Source organism: Oreochromis aureus, linkage group 7 (assembly GCF_013358895.1).
Source record: "Oreochromis aureus strain Israel breed Guangdong linkage group 7, ZZ_aureus, whole genome shotgun sequence".
In the NCBI taxonomy this organism is placed as follows: domain Eukaryota; kingdom Metazoa; phylum Chordata; class Actinopteri; order Cichliformes; family Cichlidae; genus Oreochromis; species Oreochromis aureus.
The window spans coordinates 19275787-19298035 of record NC_052948.1 but is presented as its reverse complement, the minus strand read 5'-3'; the positions used below and the strand labels follow the sequence as shown (position 1 = coordinate 19298035).

Here is a 22249-nt window from a genome sequence, read left to right as displayed (position 1 = left end):
CAGATTTCACTGTCCAGCGTCTGTGACAGTGTGCCCCTTATATTCTCCTTTTAAACTGCTTCCTCAGATCCTCTTTTAGTTGCGTTCCTGTGTACTTCTGAGATCAAACTGCCTTTTGAAGTGGGAGTCTCTCGCTCTCTTCTCTCTGTCTAGTCTCGAGATGAAAGAGCAGCACGGGGAGGCACAGAGCAGCCTCTGCAGACGGAGCTAGCCATGGGGTCTCGCTTTCTTTCCTTTTTTTTCCTCATCCCCCCCCCCACTCTCTCTCTCTCTGCCAAAATCCCCTAGCAGTGATAGAAACCAAAGGAGGACAAAAAGCAGCGGAGCACTACGCCCCGTAGTCCCTCTGGTAAATTGAAAATGCCCCTGCTCTCCGTCTCACATAAGGTCACTTATGCCCCCGCTGTTCTCCTGAATCTCCTCCTTCTTACTCTGCCCATTCCCCACCCTTCCCCCAGGATGACCCTGCCTCCTTCTTCTAGCCTCTCTCTCGCTCTCTAAATGCACAAGTGTGCTGATCTTGGGACATCCCCAGTATTTTTTGGCCTTTGAAGGAAAATATAATTGAGTGGTAATACGAGATGCATTCCCTCTTCCTCTGCATGCCTGGCTCAATGGGTTATGGAATATTGAAGTTCAAAGTAGGTACGGTGAATGTGTCATGTTTTTTTTCTCCCCCTTCTCTTCCTCCTTAGGGGTGATTGCAGCTTAAAAAGGAATTTAGTGAAATGAGGCTTTGGAGACATTTTATTTGGATGGAAACGTCAGCTCGTGACTTACCTCCACCCATTCTCAGCTTGATGTTTAAAGAAATGGCTTTAAAAAACAACAACAACAACAAAAACTATAAGAATGGCTTGACCCTCCAGTGAAAGAAAATTATGGCATAAATGAGATAATAAAATTTTCCCAAACTAAGACAGGAGGGCAGAGCTTTAATGAAATGGAGTTTTATTATTTACAGCAGAGCTACAGTGCACAGGGTGTGTGAGAGTATCATTTACAATCATTTCCATCCATCTGGACAACAGGAACCTCACCATGTTTTAAACCAATCAGACAAGCAGACATATTCCAGGCTGATCTTTTTTCTTTTTACACATTATAATAAATACAGAACAATAAGGCAATGTTTCTATTTACAATTTCTATAAAACTGTACAGGAGAAGAATTACACCCACTTTAGGTAATAGACAATAAATAATAGTACATTTTTAACCACTGCAAAAAAAGAAGAAGAAGAAAACACACATTTGTGCAGAGAAAGAGCTTTCTGCTTCCCTTGTTCGCCCTTCTTTTTGTGTGTGCATTCGTCTTTTTAGGAATGTGCATGCTATAATTATGGGAGGCCTTTCATACTACAGCTCCATAGTTGAGTTATTTTCTATTTTCTACTTCTTCCATGCCTCAGTGGCCTCTGTCAGATAGATAATGTGAGTGTAGAAACAAAATGAGAGCATTGTCTTTATCTTTCAGACGATCGCCCTCGGTGGTAGCTGACTTTTCCCAAAAAGCTTTCACACAGAATTAGCACTCCACTTCCTCAAAGCGTTCTGTTTAAATTCTGCACTGTGTCTTTTTTTTCACTACCTGCTTATAGACAGAAATCTGTCCTTACCGGGAATTCGACACTTAATTAGCTCAGGAGAGAAAAAATAATCAGAGCTCTAATGGGGCAAATTTATCTCATATTCAACACAGCAGTGGGAACGCCATGACGAGGGTAACAGAAGCTGTCCCGCAGAATCCTAGCAGTGGTGTAAGGTTAAAACATGTGAGCTTGACACCTACAGGAAAACCTCGAGCAAGCACACAGTCCATGCTGCAACTCCTGACTGTACAGCGTCCGATCTTGTCTCAGTGGTTTGTCTGTTTTATTATCGTTAACGCAGCTGCAAATCAGCACCGTGTTAGCTACCCAGCCTGGACCATACACATTTGGTTAGCTTAATTTCTTCCACTCCAGCCCTCCGGTCCCAACGTAGGAAAAAGTCAACAGATAAACCGTCTACCCTCCTCGTGTTATTCGATCACTACCAACAAACACCTGCCACAGTTTGAGTACAGCTAGGCGAGATGGATATGTATCTATGGATATAACTCCGCTGTGTGCTCGGCATTGGTGGTGCCAAGATAATCAGAAGGATTTGTGGAATTCCTCTGCCATGGCTGGACTTTGAGTTGGGTTTCTTTTTCCTATGTCTTTGGGAACTTCAGGGCTTTGATTGCATTACGACTTCATTACGGGGTTAGTTAGCTTTGGAATAATATTTGCAGTAGAGGAATGCAGCTCACTGACAGGCCACACATAAATTAACATCACAGAGTAGTGCGATTATGAGGGCTAATGTAGTGAAATAAATTCATGCAGCATGTCGCTGCTTGAATGACTGTGCTGCAGGGGTAGACTGACTAGTATAGAAGACAAAGCTACATTGAGAAAACTTTAAAAAAAAATCACTCATACACAGCCAGCAAACACCCAAAGGAAGAAGTCAGCCAGTCAGTCTGCTTTCCACACATCAATCCCACTCGAGTGGTTGTTTTGCCCTTGTGTCCAAAATCACAGTGAAGTGGACAATTAGAAGTTGTTCTCTTCTCAAGGGTCAAAAGTTAATTTGAAAATTTGGAACTGTGAAAGGAATAGAGGTAGGGTCGGGGGACGGGTGATTTCGGAAGACTGAACCCCCTTATTAAGTCCCCACATAAGGGGTTAGGCTGTTTATGTGAACTCCTGCTCCTTTAATTGTCCTTTGGTGATGACGTCATCGTAGCCAACGCGAGCCGCTCTGCAACATCAGGGGCCCTCGTCGGTGCTGCCACCCATCCGTTTCTGGATGGTCACCCTGCGGATAGAGGGCTTGGACGTCAGCTCTACTTTGGGTGGGAACTGCTCCAACAGGATCCGTAGAACCGAGTCCATTTTCTCATCCATCTGATGGATCTGACAGCAGCAAAAAAACCAAACAGGTTAGGTTAGCTGAATACCTCTGAGATGAACACTGACAACATAAGTATAGTGTAGACCTGCACTATGTAACAATTCCAGCTTTGGTTTGCTCTTTTGTTTCATATCCATCTGCCTCTTTAATATAGTCGTCATCCCAATGACAGACTGCATAATGACATGTTAGTCTGCTAGTCGCCATCTACCTGCTAAAGCCACTCATTACAAAAGCTGTTGAGCTATATGATCCTTAAGTGGGCAGACAGACACACACACACACATTAAGGCCATTGTTATTTACATGCTTTCCCAACTGTAAACACAGGTGTGTCACCCAACAGATACTACCAGACCTAACAGGGCGTAGCTAGTCTAGCAATGGTGTGAATACATAAATGTCTCCACCTGAGTTGCACAAGTAAACAGACCGCAGACTGCCTGGTGACATGCAAATGCAGTAAGCACTGCACATCCAGACGTACGTATGTACAGCACCTACTTAGAACGCCTCGTAAACATACCTTCATATACACAAAAAGAACATAAATGAATCTGAGCGGCTGTGAATTATTGGGTATTACGAATGAAAAATAGGCTTGTCTGGCTTACATCTAGTTGTAAATTAATAAGCATTTTTTCAAAATGTGAAACATTGTGAACTTTCTTTCTGTAACAATATGTATTTAAACTCATCCATGGATGTACAAAAAACAAAAAACTTGTATTTATACTTTATAATTATTTGGAGGAGCTAGAGGTTCAAAGATAGTTTCACTGTTGTTTTCCACCACTTACTTCTACTGCTACTAATAATAGTAATACTAACCTTGGTTTCTGACAGATCATGTTTTTCTGTTCATTCTGCATTTCAAAAATAACACTAAGCAGTGCAGTACCAATGAGCATGAATTAAAATGTAATTTTTGCTTCCAGACTCTATGTCAGCTTCCCAATGTGTCTAAATACTCTACTAAATATGAGAAACACCCAGTCACTAAGTTAAACTGAAATAATAAGCATATGGAGCTTGCTAACGACATTAGCATGCCACACTTAGGGGGAAAAAGTACAGAAGTTAAATAAAAACTAACAGTCTATTAAAAGCTGGGTGTCTGATAATGACGGTTGGAGTGGTTGGCCGAAAAAGAAACAAGGCCCGCCCCCCAAAGCCTGCAAATGCTGCAATTATAAAAAGCCCTGTTAAGAAATAAAGCCTGGGCTTTGAATTTAAGTCAGTTGCATAAAGTGTAAAGCCTAACATGCTCACATTGTGGTTTTTTTAACTTTGTGTTAGATTAGGCCAACTGTGACACTATGAGTGCAGCGGGCTTCTGTGTTGATGGCAGTTGTGTTGGCACATGTAACAGCATTCTGTCCCAATCTGCTTGTTGCTAAAATAACACCTTGTCCAGATCCTTACTGATAAAGAGTCACCATTCTCCACAGCATGAATAGTAACTTTAAAAAGGAGATCAAGACTTAAAATGATATGCTTTAACATAACCTATTATTATTAATCGCCCGAATTAGAAAAAAAAAAAGGCCTGCCTATAAATATAAGCATACTGCTTCAAATAAAGGCCTGATATCTTCTGCAGCTAAAAGCATACAAAGGCCCGGGTCACTGTGTGAGTAAATGTGATAGATTCTATCTTCACATATTCGTAGCCTTAACCTTGGTTTTACCTTTAAACTTATCTAGCGATCCCTACAAAAGCATTTACAGACATACACACACAAACCAAAATCCTCTGATGGCTCAGATGTCTTCAAGAAACTGTAGAAAATGACTGTGCTTCATAAATCAAAGCCTAAACAGCAACTCACATCAAAGAGCATCTCAAGCATCAGGCAGAGCACACAGATTCAGACTGTGGTCTCTACACAGCGCTGTTGTGTTACTGGCAAGGCACAGTTGTGCAGTTAACATCATAACATCAGGGGCATTTTCTAGGATAAAGGGTATGTGCCTTTTTTTTTCCTCCCCATCTTTTACTGTGTGTGTCTGATGGCCGAGACATTTTTATGGCAGAGCAAGACATTTAGCGGCTATTATTGTTGTTGAAATATGAGCCATAATAGGAAGCGTAAATCTCAGATATCAGAGTAGGTCACAGGGAAGAGTGAAATCACATCACAGCACAGCAATGGCCATAATTCACAGATAACTGTACACTGTCAAATCAGAAGAGTCTAGACATCAAGACAGGATGGCTTTACCCTGAAATTTATGATAGACATTTCAAGTTAAAGATTACACAGATAGTAGCGTCCCAGTCGTGCCTCAATGCGCTACCTTCACTTACTCATAAAGTTTGAATTGCTCTGCATTATGTTCCCAATATTCTGCTGTATGACTGTGCAACAATAACTTCATTTTGACCTTTTCTGCTGAGGTTTGCTTATATTTCACCACCCACTGGACTTTTCTGAGATTGTCCCATGACCTAAATAGCTGTGCTAAGTAGATGAAGCACGCGCTGGGCCTGGATGAAGCTTAGAGAATAATAGGGTATCATAAACATGTTTGCTGGTAATCTACAGACTTATCAACATTCTCGTTGGAGCTTAAAATGGATCAGGAATTCCTCCTGTTGTGAGTCTGAAAGGAAATGCCCAGGAGACCCACAGAGAGACAAGAAAAACATAATTAGACAGGCGTGTTCCAAAACACGGCGGACCTATTTATTGCAACCGACTTTATGTATGTGTGCGCTTTATGGGGTTGGAAGGGGGTGAAGTGAGTGCCGGTGAGAGGGGGACAGAGCGCATGTGTTTGAATACATCACTAGCGTATGTCAGAGGTGTTTTTTCTCTTCTTGAATCTATGCTGAGGTGTAATAAAAAAACATAATAGTTAAAACCATTTAAGTGACCCCATCAGAGATGATAACAAGCCTTTTTACAAAGTAATTCAATACACAAATTTCCTCTTTACATATGAATCTACATATTATCATATGGACAGTGCTGTTACAGCACTAGATTACTTTATCCAGATATTAGCCTTTACAATAATCCATGTGGTTATAAAGTTTGAGAAAGTTTCTTCTGCTTCACTGCTCGTTTATGTCACAGTGCACATACAGAAGAAATACCAATTAAATGTGGCACACTTTGTAATGTGCCATTATTTATATAGGTGTCCACAGTGATTTGTACTAGGGCTATGATCGAGCCACTGCTGTGTCATAAAAACAAATGCGACCCAGTGACAGGTGATGCTCCAGCTGTCCCTGCCTCGCCCTCTGACCACAGACAACACATGGGACAAGTCACAAACCTGACACTACAGCAGCAGGGCTTTCCCTGAATTCCACTGAGGTCCCTTTGACTGACTGAGCCAGTTCAGAGAGTGAGCGAGAGAGGAAAAAAGTGTAAAGGCTGCAATTGGTAAATGTTGTCGAATATCATCTAACTTACAGAAAATGTCAAAATCCATGACTGTGGGAACACAAAGGGATGTTATATAAAGTTAGCAAACAAAGCAGGTACATTTTGTTCTATCTTTCACGAGTACTTCATCTACTTCCAATCCTAAGAACAATCGGTCGAGACATGAACCATAGTGGCGAGAAGAGCATAGAGCTCCCGTTCACACAGGAACACCCTTCCTGAACCACCTTCCTGCCCTCCCCTGGGACTGTCTGTTGTCTTGTACACAATAACAAGTACAGCCACATACAATGCATAAATTCCACTCTTGTCACCTAGTAAACAACAAACAAAAAAAATGGAGCCAAAAAGAAGCCACGCCCTTGTTGAGATGCTAACACTGTCGCCAAAGCTGTCATGTCACCAGTCTAACAGACTGTCCAGGAAAATGTATGTAGTATGTAGTAATAGAAAAAACATAATTTAAATGTATACATTTTTTTAATACTTGGATGAAAATTCTTTGCAGTCACTGACTGCCTGAAGTCTAGAACACATGGACATCATCAAATGCTGCGTTTCCTCCTTTGAGATGCTCTGCCAGGCCTTTACTGCACTGCGCACTTGACAATTGATCCTGCGACTTCTATTTCGACACTTCAGTCGCATCTTGATCCTTTGAGCTAAATCCACTGTAGAAGTGTAGAGAGGGCAAAAATACAGAAAAAAATGTGTGTTTGTCTAAATACTTATGGACTTAACAGCAGCTGGAGTAGAGAAACTCTGCCGCTCAGAATAGAGGATGATTCCCTCCCTGTGGCTACATTCAAAATCTGGACCCAAACCAAGTTCATGATCAGATAAAATAACACACAAGACAATCAACTTTGTAATTGCTCCAGGGCACATTTCCTTGCAAAGTGGAGCCACAGCACAAAGAGCAGTAAAAACCACCCAGGATGGAAATGAGAACAGATAACATCACACGCTGGTTTAACATGTGTCAGCTTCATAAAGCCTTCTCACCACAAATATTATGTGGCCTAACGCTGATTGAATGTGCATTATTTTTTTTTACATTTTCATTTATTTCTGGAGATGCAACTTGTCTCAAGCAGAATTTTGTAACCTTGTTTAAAAATGCTACAAGGTATAATGAATAATTTCACAAGATTTGTGCCTGCTTTACAATTTCATAGACTAGTGATACATGATTCACTCATCACAAGCTGTACTTTGCAGATAGGATGATTCACACTGCCATCTGTTGGGGACTTTATAAAGCCTGGAGAAAAGCTCAGGCTTGCTATCGCTGCATTCTTTGAGTCGTGCCAAATTCTACTATCGCAGGATTACTGACAAACGGAGGTAGGAAATGTAAGAAGGACATGAGATACGTACGAACGAGGGAGTGTATGCTAACCTTGACATGTAATGAATGGTAATTAGGTGTTGTGAAGTGGCGTGGCTTATTCAGCAGGGAAAACATCACTGGGATATACATTGTATTGCGCAATCCTGACTGGACTGCCGAGTACACAGCTTTTCTTTGAGCATTCAACACCCTAACACACAAGCAAGCAAGCAAGAAAGAAAGAAGGGAACAAAACTTTAATATAAATCTGTCCATTCCACTTGCGTTCTCTCGTTCTGTGTCTCTCACGTTGACAGTCACCTTGAGGAGGACTAGGGAAAGATGAGGAGGGAATAGGAGTGAAAATAGAGAAAACAGAAGGAGAGTAAAGTAGAGTAGCCAAGAAGGAAAGACTACCAGCTCCAGGAATGTCTTGGCATCTGTGTCAGCCCAGGCAGCGCTATTCAACAAAACAAGATTCCTGTCATTGAAACGCTGTTGGTTGCATGAGACAATAGCACCAGAGCTGAGACAGAAAAACAGATAAGACAAGAGGGAAACAATTGTGCCGGTCACCATCCTCGCATGCTGTAATGAATATGTAGTGTTTTCCCACCACACTGACCTCAAAAAGCCCCCTGACTTAACCTGCAGAGCACCAGTTTTACAGTCTCACGTTTTCTCGCTTTTGTTATGACAGTGTCTACAGCCAGACAATGACTCATATGATGTTCATTTCAATTGGAAAGGATATTTTTACCTAATTCCCATAAAATCCGTGTAAATTACAAAGCTAGATTTTAAGTAGCTGTTTAATTTTTTTCTAAGATTGCACACTCACAATCACCGCGAGGCGTCATTACAGAAAGGTATTGTATTACAAATCACTTGTTACTTTTTCAAAAAGTTACATTAAGTCACTTATTTACTCCCTGAATAAAGTAGGTCTTTACACTGCTCTCTACACTACTTTTGCTTTGCTCTCACAGCCTGAGATTCATCGTCACATTATTATTAGTTTACAATATAAACCTCAGGCTACATGAAGCGCTGAAAATCAGGCTTTGGCTGCTTCGTTGGGGGTTGGCATACAGCAGTAGTAGACAGTCTTTTCTAGACTGGATGCAGTTTGAGCTTGACTAAAAATAAAAATGCTGCTCATAACTCCATTCCTCAAAAACTTGATGACTGCACAATTATATCCTCTTCCCACTACAGAAACTGAAGTCAGCTGATGATAGCTCAAGTAGGCAGGAAAAGGGGATATGTTTGATTTTTTCCTAATTAAAAGGTACCCTCTTGTATAATAACAATATTGTGAAGACTAGTGTTACAACAAAAACACTTTCATATTGCAAGAGACTGTATGGACAGTCTTGTGGAACAAAGAGCGTTAACGCCCAATCTAACTGTATTTATATAGCACCAATTCATTAAAAAAGGCACCTCAGGGTGCTTTATAATATACTTTAAAGAGTCTACAAAATTGGAAAGAAACCCCAATAATCAGATGATCTCCTATAAGGAAGCACTTGGGAGCAGTGGGAAGGAAAAGCTCCCTTTTAACAGGAAGAAACCTTCAGCAGAACTAGGCTTGTCAGCCACAACTGCATGGGGTAAGGGGAAACAAGGCAACAAGAGACAGGACAAAAGGCTATAATTTGATGATTACAAATAATTAAATACAGCAATGACGTATAAACACACAGAATGGAAACAGGTGGGTGAAGAAGAAACGCTCAGGGTATCATTGGAAGTCCCCCAGGAGCCTAGGCCTATTGAAGCATAGCAAATAGATGGTTTACAGTCACCTGATCCAGCCCTAACTATATGATTGACAAATCATATGACAAAAAGCAAAGTCACAAAAAAATGTTGTAAAATTTTAGCAGTTGTATTTAAGCGAGGATAAGTAAGGCAAGCAGAGGTTGCCTAGAAAAATCTAAAAATTGATGTCAATTAAAACATACCTGAAAGTGAAAGTGATCTCTCTCCTTTCATGTCAAACAGTGTTCTGTCATAAAGCTTCCAGCCTGTTTTTTTTAATCTATTCTTTAAATTACTGCTGTCTTGTGGTCACAATTAAGCACGGGAAGTATGCTTGTCTTGGATCCCATTAGAAACTGTAGCGTGTCTCCATTTCATGGGCTTATCTCCCATTAACAATGGTTGCAACTAGCTCTGCTTTCACTGCTCTGAGATCAGTTATAATTCCCACTTGGTGTAGAAACAGAGCTAGCATCAGCAAACAGACAAACCTCTGTGATTTATCGTCGTAACAGATATTTTGTTCTTGTACTGACTACCTTGGGCAACGCGATTTAGAGTAGATCGTGCATTGTGAAAAATTAAACCATCAAATCCAGTTTAACAAAACAGGTGAGTTGAAAAGGAGCAATAATTAGCTGATATGTTTGTCTGCACAATAACACCTGTACAGTTTCTATGTAGCTTGCTAAAGTTAGCTAGACCATTTAATCCATATAAATTAATTTCAGTCTCCAAAAAAAACCAAACAACAACAGGGCAGAAGCCAAAATACTAGCATTTGAGCTTAAAAATACAGAGAGCAAAACCACCGTGTGACATACTACAGTGGCTATATCCATCTTTTACACTGCCTATGAGTTAAAGTCAACCTTTACTGTTTGCTGTTGCAACTTAAAAAAATGCCACTTAAACCATATTAAAATGTCAACTTTTAAATATTTTTCATACAAGTTTAACACTGAGGACAGCATTTGTCAATATTTTTATAACCCTCTTTTCATAAAACTTAATGTATACTGTAGTGTACTGTAATGTGTACTGTATATTTGCAAACATTAGCACTGGGTCAGTTCAGGTGAATTTCTCAGAGTCTCTATTGATACCCTGAGCAGCTCACCCAGACTGCCTGTGCATTGTCTTTCACCTACACCACAAACACACACATATGAACACACACAGGCTCCAGCATTTCTGTCTTTACACAAAGGACAATGCAGAAAAGCAGCAGAGGGGGCATACACTGGCTTTTCTGTTGGGCCAAGAATAAGCTAGCATTACACATAGGTCATCTTTATCATCAATGTGACAGGGCATGAATGAATGGAGAATAAAAATCAGAGGTGAGAAAGAGAAAGTAAAGGAAGAGCGAAACTGAAAAGGCCAGAAAAAAAGGAGATTATAAATTCATTCAGCATGAAAAAGGACATAAGCTGCTTTTTGTCTCCAGGAGAGAACACACACAAACATGTCATGTACGAGACACAATACATTACATCTTATCAGGATACTAACTATAAGATTATTGAGAGCATCTTGAAAAAAAATGCTCATCTAAAAAAAAGCCAGATTTCACCTAAATCGACAGCAGCTATCTTAGAAAACTAAGCAACAGAATTAGCAATGCATCTACATAATTATCATCACATTCTACCCTAAACAATACGCAGACATGCAGTAAAAGAGAACTACTGACAGAAAAAGACAAGTATTAGCCAGCTATTAAAGGAATCAAATTTACTGAGTAAAGAAAGGAGAGACGGTCAGACGAACTTCAAATATTCACCAGTTTGTTTTTGCTATTGTATGAGTGTGTTGACTCATCTTCTGGGCTCTGTCATTTCTTAGGAGAGGGTAGTTCTGGGCCTGAACTATGATTACGAAATATGATAGCGTCTCATTATTGGCATGTTTGTGTCTGTGCGTGTTTATATGGACTTTTGTGCAAAACTGTGCAGCTTTGGCAGTGTTTTCGGGATTATGTGGAGTGTTAAGAGGAGTGGCAATAGTAAGTACATTTCAGTAATTACAAGCTCTGTTTAGTGCATTCAAAAGCGTGTGTTTCTGGGTTTTGCATTTTGCTGATGTGGCCCCGATGTAAAATTCAATAACCTTCTCCAAGACTTTCCACAACTAAATCTGAATAGTACTATGACCTTATAATGTTCTTCCTCTGTGTTTGTTTGAAGGCTCAACAGGCTGGTTTCCAATCAGATGGAAAAAGGCAACAGAAAACCACCAACTAATGCAATGAATCTGTGAAAGTGTTGGGTTTAAATTCATGTGACCCATTTATAGACGTTCCCTGGAGAACTGAATAATATTGTAAATAACTGCGTACAACCCCGAGGAGCTCGTGATCCTCCAGAAATCCCTATATGTTGTAACACATTGTGAAAATAAAGACGGTGTCCAAGAAAGCGTACATTTCAAAATCCTTATAAGAGGTGAACTGAGGTCACGATTTGCAAGATGAATGAAAAAAAGAGAGACAGAGAGAGAAAGAGAGAGAGAGCAAAAATGACAGACTGCATGAATGAATCCCAAACCAATGTGTCAGCTAGATTCAAATTCACCAACCCAATGAGCAACCAAATTGCTCCACCAGTGGCCTTGGTGCCAACTGGAAAACAGAGCTTGCCCAGCTCAGATTCACCACCGGCTGGGCCACTGCCAAAGAGAATGGATTCACTTTAACGCTGGCAGATACAATATGTTCTTTGTATTTGTAAAAGCAGGAGAAAGGAGATGGACAGAAAAAGAGAAAGAGAAACAGAGTAAGAAGAAATGACGGGCAAGACGGGATGGGTGCAGTGTGAATGGACTGCTTTTGGCTGAGGGAAGGAGGGAGCGAAAGAGGGAAATGGTGGGTATGTTTTTAAAGAACAGGAAACCGAGCAAGAGCACCTGACGCACATGGTAAGTATCAAGGGTTGCGCCACGTGCCGCTAAACTGCAGCCAAAGCTCTTTTTTTTTTTTCAGCAGGGGTGGTGCTGCTGGTGATGGTGGTGGTGTGTTGAGGGGTGTGCGTACTGGCTAATCTCTCTTCTGAGTGGGTGCGCACTCAAAGCTGCTTTTGTTTCTGAGGGCTACTTTCACAAGGACGTACAATCCCCTGCATCCACTCCTCCCCTCCTCTTCTTTTTTTCTCCCTTTTGATCTCCTCGTTGTTCAGCACTCACGCTTGTGCGCTGAAACGTAGCGGGTGTTTTACTTGATTTACTGAGGATTCTGTTTGGATATGTTTGCAATGCACACATGAGCACATGCACATGTTAGTGTACATCCCCCGGCGTGTCCATATAAGAACGTCTGGTGGGGAACACTGACGGGCTTTTCATGCTGTACGAAGGCTAAAAAAATTCATAAATCAAACCGCTCGCTCTAGTGTGGGAGAGGCTTTGATATCACGTTTGAGGCACATTAGAGTTTTCCCCATTGAGAGTTGTGTGGGTCAGGGAAATGTTACACACAGAAAAAAATATATGCGAAGCATAAACAAACTCATTGAGATGAATTATGAGTTGTGAAGAGATTAAACTGCTCCTGGAAGCTCAAAGGAGTACAGGTCTGGGTTTTCCTCCACTGGCTAAAAAAAAATGTGATTCATAGGTCACATAATGTGTGACTGAGAATATGTTGATATTTAAAACACTGAAAAAATGATCCTAATGAGTAATGAGCACTTAAAAAGAGTAGAACGGGCCAGAAGAAAAAAAAGCGCTTATGTTCTTTGAAATATTTTGCTTTAAACATGGAAAGAAAACAAAGATTGCACATCAAACAGTAACGGTTTTACTTTGATTAATGTTTGTGTCTCATTTTTATGAAAGTTCAATCTTCTATGAAAATCTGTGGAATGTTAAATGATACCTATCAAAGGCTGGAGTTGGGACAAATGAAAAACAAACAAACAAACAAACACCCCTCAAATGTCCATTACATGTGAAACCCATAAAACAAAATGTTGTCCATCTAGAAACACTTAAAGCTGCTCCAGGAGCCATCACCACGCACACCTACGCTAATCCTGTGACCAAACTGATAAAGGCGCTCACGGTGATTTTTATTACATAAAGTCAAGTAAATACCCTTGAAGAAGGGGAGGGGGAAGGCTAGGGGGAGTTTAGAGGACAGGTTTGGGGAGTGAGCAGTTGCCTGATGGACCATTTGTCTTCAGAGACAGCTGGACATGATCTGCTCCTAACTGGTCCCCAGTGTGGTGACCCCCACAAAGACAGAATACGGCTGCAAGCATGTTTGAATACGTTTTGTTTACATTAAGCAAACAAAAAAAATCACATATAAGTATCATTTTTTTCACGTTTGATCATAACACAAATAACTCGGCGCTTGTGTGCCTGAACAAAATTTCCAGTTTTCTGAGGCCTCTTCCTTTTGAGGAATTATTTCGCCACGTTCCATGACGCAAACACTAAGATTTCTTCATCTTAGTGTTCTCTAATGTGGGATGATGAATAGCCATCACATGATTCAATCAGGAAAGTTTGATGGCATTTCATAGTGTCCTGGGAGCTAAAAGAAAAAAAAAAAATCAGCTAAATAACACGACACTGCTCTAAATTTCACCAGCAGTCAGGCAACGACTCAAGGTGACAAGTCTGCACGCCGTTGCATTTTTGACTCACCCACACTGATCTACTGAAGAGGAGGAACACTCATGCACACGTACTGATATAAACCTCAGAGAGTTCTAGCAAGGATTTCGCTTTTGCGTGTTTAAAGGTAATCTGTCGGTCGGCTTCTGGATGCGACTGCATACATCCAGGGTGTGGACTCACACAGTGTTCACACAGGAGTGTCTTTATAAATGAGGGAAACCCACCCACCCCACCCCCTGCGCCTTTCTCACTACCAGCTGCCACAACCACCAAAAGACCCTCAAGCCCCTCAAACAGACACACACACACATGCATGCTCCCCCTCCTGTGCCAGGCTGTGGTGGTAGCCAGCGTGGCATCGTCAGTCACCAGGGAGGTGCCATGTTACTACAGCCACTGCTGTAGGTCGTCACACTGTGGCTTTGTTTTCATCATCAATAGGCCAGTCAGCCTGATATTATAAATGACAGGGGGCGTGCCAGCACTTTGGTCTAGGTTGAGGGGAACTATTAAAATAGATGGCATTTTGTCTTGTGCACACTACAGGTTTGTTGAGGAGCGAAAATACTAACATACAGCATCTGTAAATACGGTAGCACTGAAACCTCTGATAACCAGCATTAACTTAACGATTTCTTTACTCTTTACTATTATAGAGCTAGTGGAGGCACTCAGTTTTATTTATTTATTTCAATTTTATTCTAAATAAATACCTGGAAGCTAGAATTCCTAGTAATAGTAGTGATATTAAGGAGATTTGCACTATAGTTGGGACTGACAGATGGCTGACAGGCCGAGGCTAAAGAATGCATTTAAAGAATGTAAGATTCAGTAATGTTTAAACTTTCTATAGCAACAAATAAAGATATTTTTGAGATCATGGTTGAGAAGCAGTGCTCATAGACAAACCTATGTGTATGGTGTTCGGCAAGCAATACAGAAGTCCAAAAGTCGACTCCTACACAGCTACTTATATATGAAAGTAAAACATATCCATGTTAGTAGCCGTGCCATTCTGAGCCATATCCACTTGATCAGAAACATTTGGGGACAGTGTAACAATCTTCTTTCTTCCCTCTCCTTACATTTCAGCACCCTTGATTGGCTCTTTTAGGGGGTGTTAATCCCCCTAAAGAGCATCTAGCTCAATGTAAAAAATTGAGTTTGTTATCCTGGTTGATGAGGTATATATTGTTTTATGTGTGTATTGTGTGTGTAGATTATGTGCTATATGGAGGAACACTGATTTGTAAATTATAAAATAGTATTAAGGGGAGTAGGACTAAATAAGTGCAAAACTATCTCCTAATATACGTATATTAATTTATTCATGGCAACTTATTTTCAGATTTAAATGTATTCTGTTGTCAATATATTATTTATATTTCAATGTTTGAAATTAAACCAATATATAACCAATCAATAATAATCAATTTGTTGTAAATTGTACGACAATGGTCATTTTATTTATACAACACATTTCACTACATCTAAACTCAATGTGCGTAACACAGACGATAAAAACATAAAACCCTGCTTAAGTATGTGTGCCAAACCATATATATACTAACATTTAATAGCAGTAAACTGCACTCTACTACAAAAAACAAATAAAAACTAAAAACTGTGCAGAACAAGTGGCTTTGTGTATCCAAAATAGAGAATCCCCCATGCCTGATGTTCAACGAGCTGTCTGTCCCGCCTAGACAGTGGCCGTATGGCTGGAGCCAGAGCCCCAACAATGTGCCAGCTGATCCACAGGGTCTGGAGCCAGGCTGACCCTGGAAAACCTCTTCCCTTTTAACCAGCATTAAATCCATTACTTGCAATTGAAACTCTTATACTATATTACAACAGTCGCCATCACACACATGCGCACACACACACACAAATTCAAAAGGAAACAGTCAGCTAGAGACAGAACAAGAAAGAGACGGCTTGCCGCCTGCATATCTGTTTCCAAATATAGCTTTTTCTCCATTGCACTCGGCCTGTTGTTTTTGTTACAGTGGCATTTTGCCCACTTCTAGTGATGCAGACACTAGAAGTGGCGTTGTTTGGCAAGTCTCACTCTGTAGAGGTTTATTTTTTTTATTTTTTTTATTTTTTTGCTTGAGCGTTTGGGAAGTGATGTTTTGATGATGTCTGCAAATGTCGTGGGGAAGCTGAGGAGAATCAGTATGCAGACCACAGATGACTGGTTAGACAGTGACTGTGTTTAGAGACATGTGATCGGCGATGGCGTGAGGGGAAACAGCGGTGAGGTCACGGGGTTCAGAGAGTTCTCAGGATTGTGCAAATTTAACAATAACGTAACCAAAAAGCGAAATATTGGAAAATGTGAATGAAACCGCGCCCTTACAGCAAGATCGAATGCTGCTGGAATGATCGCTGGACTATTTCCCATTTATAGTGAACAGGGATAACTGATGTTATTTCAGAGCCAAATTTCATAATAACTCCATCGGGTCTGCTTCACGACCCTTACATTCTTTACTGGGGACCAACACTGGGTCTGCCAGGCTTAGCAGACAAAACAAAACATGAAACTGATAAGACCAGATGAAACTATTCCACGCATTTGGCCTGGTCATTGCAGCTTGCCAAAGATCCCCTGCCTCCTAGCTCTGCCTTAACGATGTTACTGTATTTGGTGTACAGTAAAACAAATTGGATTATGAAGAGGGTGAGCAATGTTAGCTTAAATAATAACTACTTACTTAAGATTAAGATGTTGGGCTTTATTTTTAAAGGAAATTTTAAAAACATGAATTATCTGGCAGTGGTTGCCATATGCATGTAGTTGCCTGCTTTATTGTAACCATCAGGTATGAACACAATAATCTAGGTACACTTGCTAGATGCTGGATTTACCTTGTTATCATCATTTACATTCCCTACATGGTAACCCTTATCTGATTGCTGCTACACAAGCAAGAAGGTATTTAATCAAAGGAATCTGTAACCACTTGAATTTTACAGAGGGACAGAGAAGAATAGCTGCCAAGGTACAACAGCCCTGTCCTTTGGGAAGGCCAACTGCCTGTTTTCATCAGGGTGAAAGCAAGAGGTATAGAAAGATACACAGTTTTACACTGGCATCAACAATAAGATTGTTCATTTTAATTCATAGTACTGCCATAGTTTTAATATTTAAGAGAATATGACGATGAACACGACAATTCAAGCCTTCCTATACATCCAGGTTTTGCATGACACACTCCTTAAACATGAATGAATAATTCTGAGAAGAATGCAACTGAAATATATGAAACCAAGGATTATTTATTGAAATAATTAATCAATAAGGAAAATGTGTTTGGCCGAAACTGAATCAATCAATTCCATTTGATCAGATTCCTTTAGATCTTTTACACTGTACATATGTAGCAAAATTACATGGACGTTTATATGTGTAATCCAACTAATAGTGTGTTTGTGTGAATAACACATGTAAGCACATATTTCTGCACACATAATCACATAGTTGCCATAATACACACACGCGTGCAGACACACCTTTAAATCATTCCACACATTCAGAAACACAGTATGCACAGTACAACAGACACCCACGCCTACTTTCCCACCTGTTGTCCCCCCTCAGAAATCATGGAGGCTCTCTCAAGTCTCCAGCTGTTGGACTTGGGGCAACAGACACACACATGAACCCCCACCCCCTCAGACAAATGCGGCTGGGTTGTATTTTTAGCTTGTAGTAAACATCAAACACGACTCCTCCTATGCCATCATCGAGCAAGGATCCAGCCTCCTAAAAGGAAACAATCAGGACCGGACAGGTCACTGTCCTTATTTAGATGGCCTGTTGATCTAGCAGAGGGTAGGAAATACAGCTCTAGTCAGGAAATGTCTGCAGGTAGCTCAATCTTTTCAAGTACTGTGCTGAGTAAACTCTATTTTTAACAAACAGTCAAGCTCGACACAAAGTGTCCACTGTCAGAGAGGGTGAGAGAAATATAAGAGAAACATTCATTTCTGACTTAAACAACCCCCACCCACACCCCCAAACTAAATCTATTCTGGGACCAGTAAATAGAAAAAAAAAGGGCCATTTGTGGGAAAAGAGTACGAGGAAAATCAAACTTCCACATGCACGGCTGAGTGTTCATAACTTAGTATGGAAAATATGAAGACTTGGTGAATGTGATGTTGTGCAAATTTTCTCCTGGGTATGCACATGCAATGAGAAAGATGGAGAAACCACCCAAGCTGGGCAACGGTGGCTGAGTGTCAGTCCCTTTCACAGACTATGGTTTATGCACAGGTCACACATCACACCACATAAGCTGCCACCAAGTAAGATGACTCACTACTGATGCATCTTTGCTGTCTGGCCCACCATGCAACTGCTTGCTGCTACACTATAGCTCACCAGCATTTTCAAAGCCAAGATCAAACATATAAACAATAAAAATACTAGAAGATGAACATCATAGCAAAAAAAAAATCTGACCACTATCCCACAACACACACACATTCAGACCACTCCTTCTTCCTCTGACTATGTTTAATATTTACTAGGAGACCAGTGGATCAAAAGCCACAACAAGAGGAAGCAAGTGAACACACAGCCTTATATGGGAGGACAACAGGCATATTAGCCTTTCAGTGTATGTCTGAACAGGACACTTCTGTTTTGTCACTTCCAGCATGAGTAAGCAATGGAGTCCACCAGGCCTGACTTCCTCAAAACACAACCTGAGTCAGGACATAGTTAATCAGACTGTACGAAAGTGCTGTTTGGGTGAATTCATACGACTGAATACGCAAGCGTGTCGGTGTGTGTTCTCTATTCCTGAAAATCAAAACTCTTCTCTCTCTTGCGTACACATATACAAGGCCTTGCCTGCTGACACAGCACTAATGGCAGTGAGGACGTATTGTGAAAACAGAGAGCAGCATGCTTTGCTGGTTCTGAATAAGGCCGGAGGGTCTGAACTTTGATGCTGATTAACCTTTCTGTTGTCAACCCTTAACATCCGGACTACTCTTGCAGGAACACTAGTGAACCATCAACTAAATACCTGGAAGGATGCTACAAGATTGGAAAGAGGACGTGGATATGAACTAAGAACACAATAGTGCTTTGAGACACACTCTGAGTTAATGAAAATACGAGTTACAAAATACACTTGCAAGAGATGTACTGTGAGTCAATCTGATTAGCAGATAGTAATGTACATTTAAGGGAATTCAACTACGAGACCTCTGATCCATGGAAGTCTGCAATGAGGACAGTAACATACCTTAATGCTGTAACACCAAGTGTAACACGTTTAAAACACAAGTTTTAGTACATTATTTAGACCTCTACATCGTCAGAGTGATCCCCCCCCCAAAAAAATGTAAATAAAGTAAACAACACATTTGTTTTAAACAAAAGTAAAAATTATACAAATTAAATATATATATGAATTTATTAATTAATTACAAACAAATTTGTCAGAAGGTTCAATAAACACTCTAGTTTAAAAAAATTAGCAAAGCCTGGATAGCAAAATAGCCAACCACATGCAAGCAGTCCGTGCATAGTAGCAAAACTACCACATCTCTGGATATTACAGTGCAGCACTGAAGCGCTAACATGGCCTGAGCCATTTATTAGCTTCATAAATGAGGGGATTTGCTCCTTTGGAAGTAGAAGTGGCATTTTGGGACATCTCATCTTGGGATATCTTAAAATGTATTACTTTTCCTAACATTTAAACTTACTTAAACCATGTTATTACACAACTAGTTTACTTTATGCATTCACAACATTGAGAGCTTAATGATTTTTGACATTTTTTTTTTTGTACATTTACTAAATTTTAAAGACTTTTATGAAATATTATTTTCTCAGGTTCTTCAGTCACGTTGTAAAAGAATATTCATAAAATTTTTATGATTTTCATTCAGGTTTGTTCAAAGTGGGATGGCATGGTATTTGTTTATATGTGCAAACATTTATTTGATATAACAATTAAAATATTTGAAGAACAGTTAAAACTGGGTATTGATGCAATCCTTTGTATCTTCAACTGTATTTGTGGAAAAAGAAATCAATGGATGTAAAATTATTATCTTCAAGTTATCTTCAAATATCTGAATGTGATATTTTCAGAAAAATGGCTGTAACAAAAATAAATAAATAATAACAGAACCAGTTTGTTCCTTTAGCTAACTGGTCGACTTCCAGTGATGGGAAGGATGTCTATCCGGCTGCCAGCGTCGAAATATTTATAGGCTAAGAAACAAACTAGCATTGTCCAAACAAGAGGAAGCTAAAAACAGCTTTTTTTTCCTTTTGGAAAATAAAATGGAACAATTCAAATAAACACTGTAAACAGTTGAGGTGCGATGGGAGTCCTAAGTACAAATAAACACCTCAGGACAGAGACAGATGGAGTGAAGGCTTTTTCCGCAACAAATCCTTGTCCAAACAGACAGACAGACAGGGGTTGTTTGTCTCGCTGGCCTCTCGACCTGCACAAACTCGGAGATTTGTTGTGGAGTTAGCAAGTTTATTCTGCATTTAGCAGACAGGATTGATGGAGCGATAGCGAGCTGCACATTTTAAGATGGCCTCTTGTTGTGGTTATGCATCATATTTAATGCATGTTTATTCAGTTAGTCCTTCTTACTTACTACTCTAAAGGAGAGACAGAAAACGTGTGATAAGAACAAAGCTGTTTACCACACGGCGTGTCACTTATCCAAAGCTTGGAGACAACTCTGAAAGGGCACGTTTCTCCTAGTGCTATCACTGCTGTAAGTTAGCTTTCAAGGTCAAAGTCATTGTTGTAGAGAAGAACCTAAAACAGGCCGGGAACAAATATTTTAGTGGCTGAGCTGAGTTTCCTTATCAACCACTTCCGATTTCAGTATTTATTCATAGAACTTTAACAAGTTATGTGACTTGAAGAGAATCATGTGGTAAATTACCTACAGCGTTCTGTGCCTGCGTAAGAGCAATCAGTGAAATCTAAGCAGAGGATGTATATTACACGGTCAATAATGAACCTGAAAGTTCAATTACAAGACAGATTAGAGACTCCTACTGAGAAATCTGACCTAGGAATATTAAGCATTAAATGACTCTTTTAAAATAAAACTTTAAAATAAAAAATTTGCTTTTTCATTATACACCTTAAAACAGTCTAGAAGTGTTAATACTTGTTTTTTATTGGTCTACTTATCATTGATATTATTTTTCTTATTTACCTCTTTTTATTCTTATTTCTTTAATAATTTTTGCTTCACGTCTTGCAAGGTTTTTAAATCACATTTATTTTTTCAGTTTATATTATTTGTGTTTTATATAGTTGAGTAATCCATTAAAAAAAAAACAGAAAATTAAAAAAAACCCCACAAAGGTCACTTTTTCTACTCCAGGGCAGCAACATCCATCAATACATTATATTATCTTATTGCTTTGCTTGACAATTGCCTGAGCACTGCTGGTGCAACTTCCCATTCTTGTGACCTGGGTTTGATTCCCGGGTGTTGCATGTGTTTCTTATAAACAACTTCTTCCCCTGGGCCATACCTGAGCTACCCCCATCACTCAGGCCAAGTCTTTGGCGCTACTTCCAGTGTGTGCATTATTATTGTTTTGTATGAATTTCTCATGTTGGCTATTTATTCCTGCTGTCTTACCATTTATATTTTATTCCTGCACAGTTGGCGTGGAGCACCCATAATTTCATTGGACATGTACAATGACAACAATAAAAAGCTATTCTATTCTATTCTATTGATTTGCTACACCTGTGTCAATGGGATTGAAAATACCCGAAATCAAAAATTAAGAGGTGCGGCTCACTTTTTTCCATATTGTGTATGCTGAGCTCAGGATTCATATAATTGGCACAAAGATGTGTTTACCATTATGGACTACTTTTCTGGTTCATAATAGCTGATGGATGCATTCACTTTTTGTGCACACGAAGCTATACACGGATTATAATCTACTGTGTGCATATGCAGGGGCTTCTTTTCCTTTGTTTTGTACTTATTTCTGTTCTAATAGAATAGAGAGAGATAGATGATAGCTAGATATGGGAAATGGCAAAAAAAAAACCCAAAGATGACATCTGATTCTTAAACCAAGCTGATTGGAAAATAAATGATGTTACGTCACTGGCAAAGGTTTTCTAACAGTAAGCAAAAACAATGCTGA

At 39.9% G+C, this 22249-nt stretch overlaps 1 protein-coding gene across 2 annotated transcripts in view; it reads right to left on the bottom strand.

Annotated features, from left to right (window-relative positions):
* Positions 1 to 949: 949 nt before the first annotated feature.
* kcnq1.2 (potassium voltage-gated channel, KQT-like subfamily, member 1.2) overlaps positions 950 to 22249 on the bottom strand; it is a 165219-nt gene continuing 143919 nt past the window's right edge. For both annotated transcript variants that reach the window (XM_039614326.1, XM_039614327.1), the window contains one exon: positions 950 to 2945. In XM_039614326.1, coding sequence (XP_039470260.1) covers positions 2799 to 2945 — 147 coding nt within the window. In that variant the 3' untranslated portion in view covers positions 950 to 2798. The remainder of the gene's footprint in view (positions 2946 to 22249) is intronic.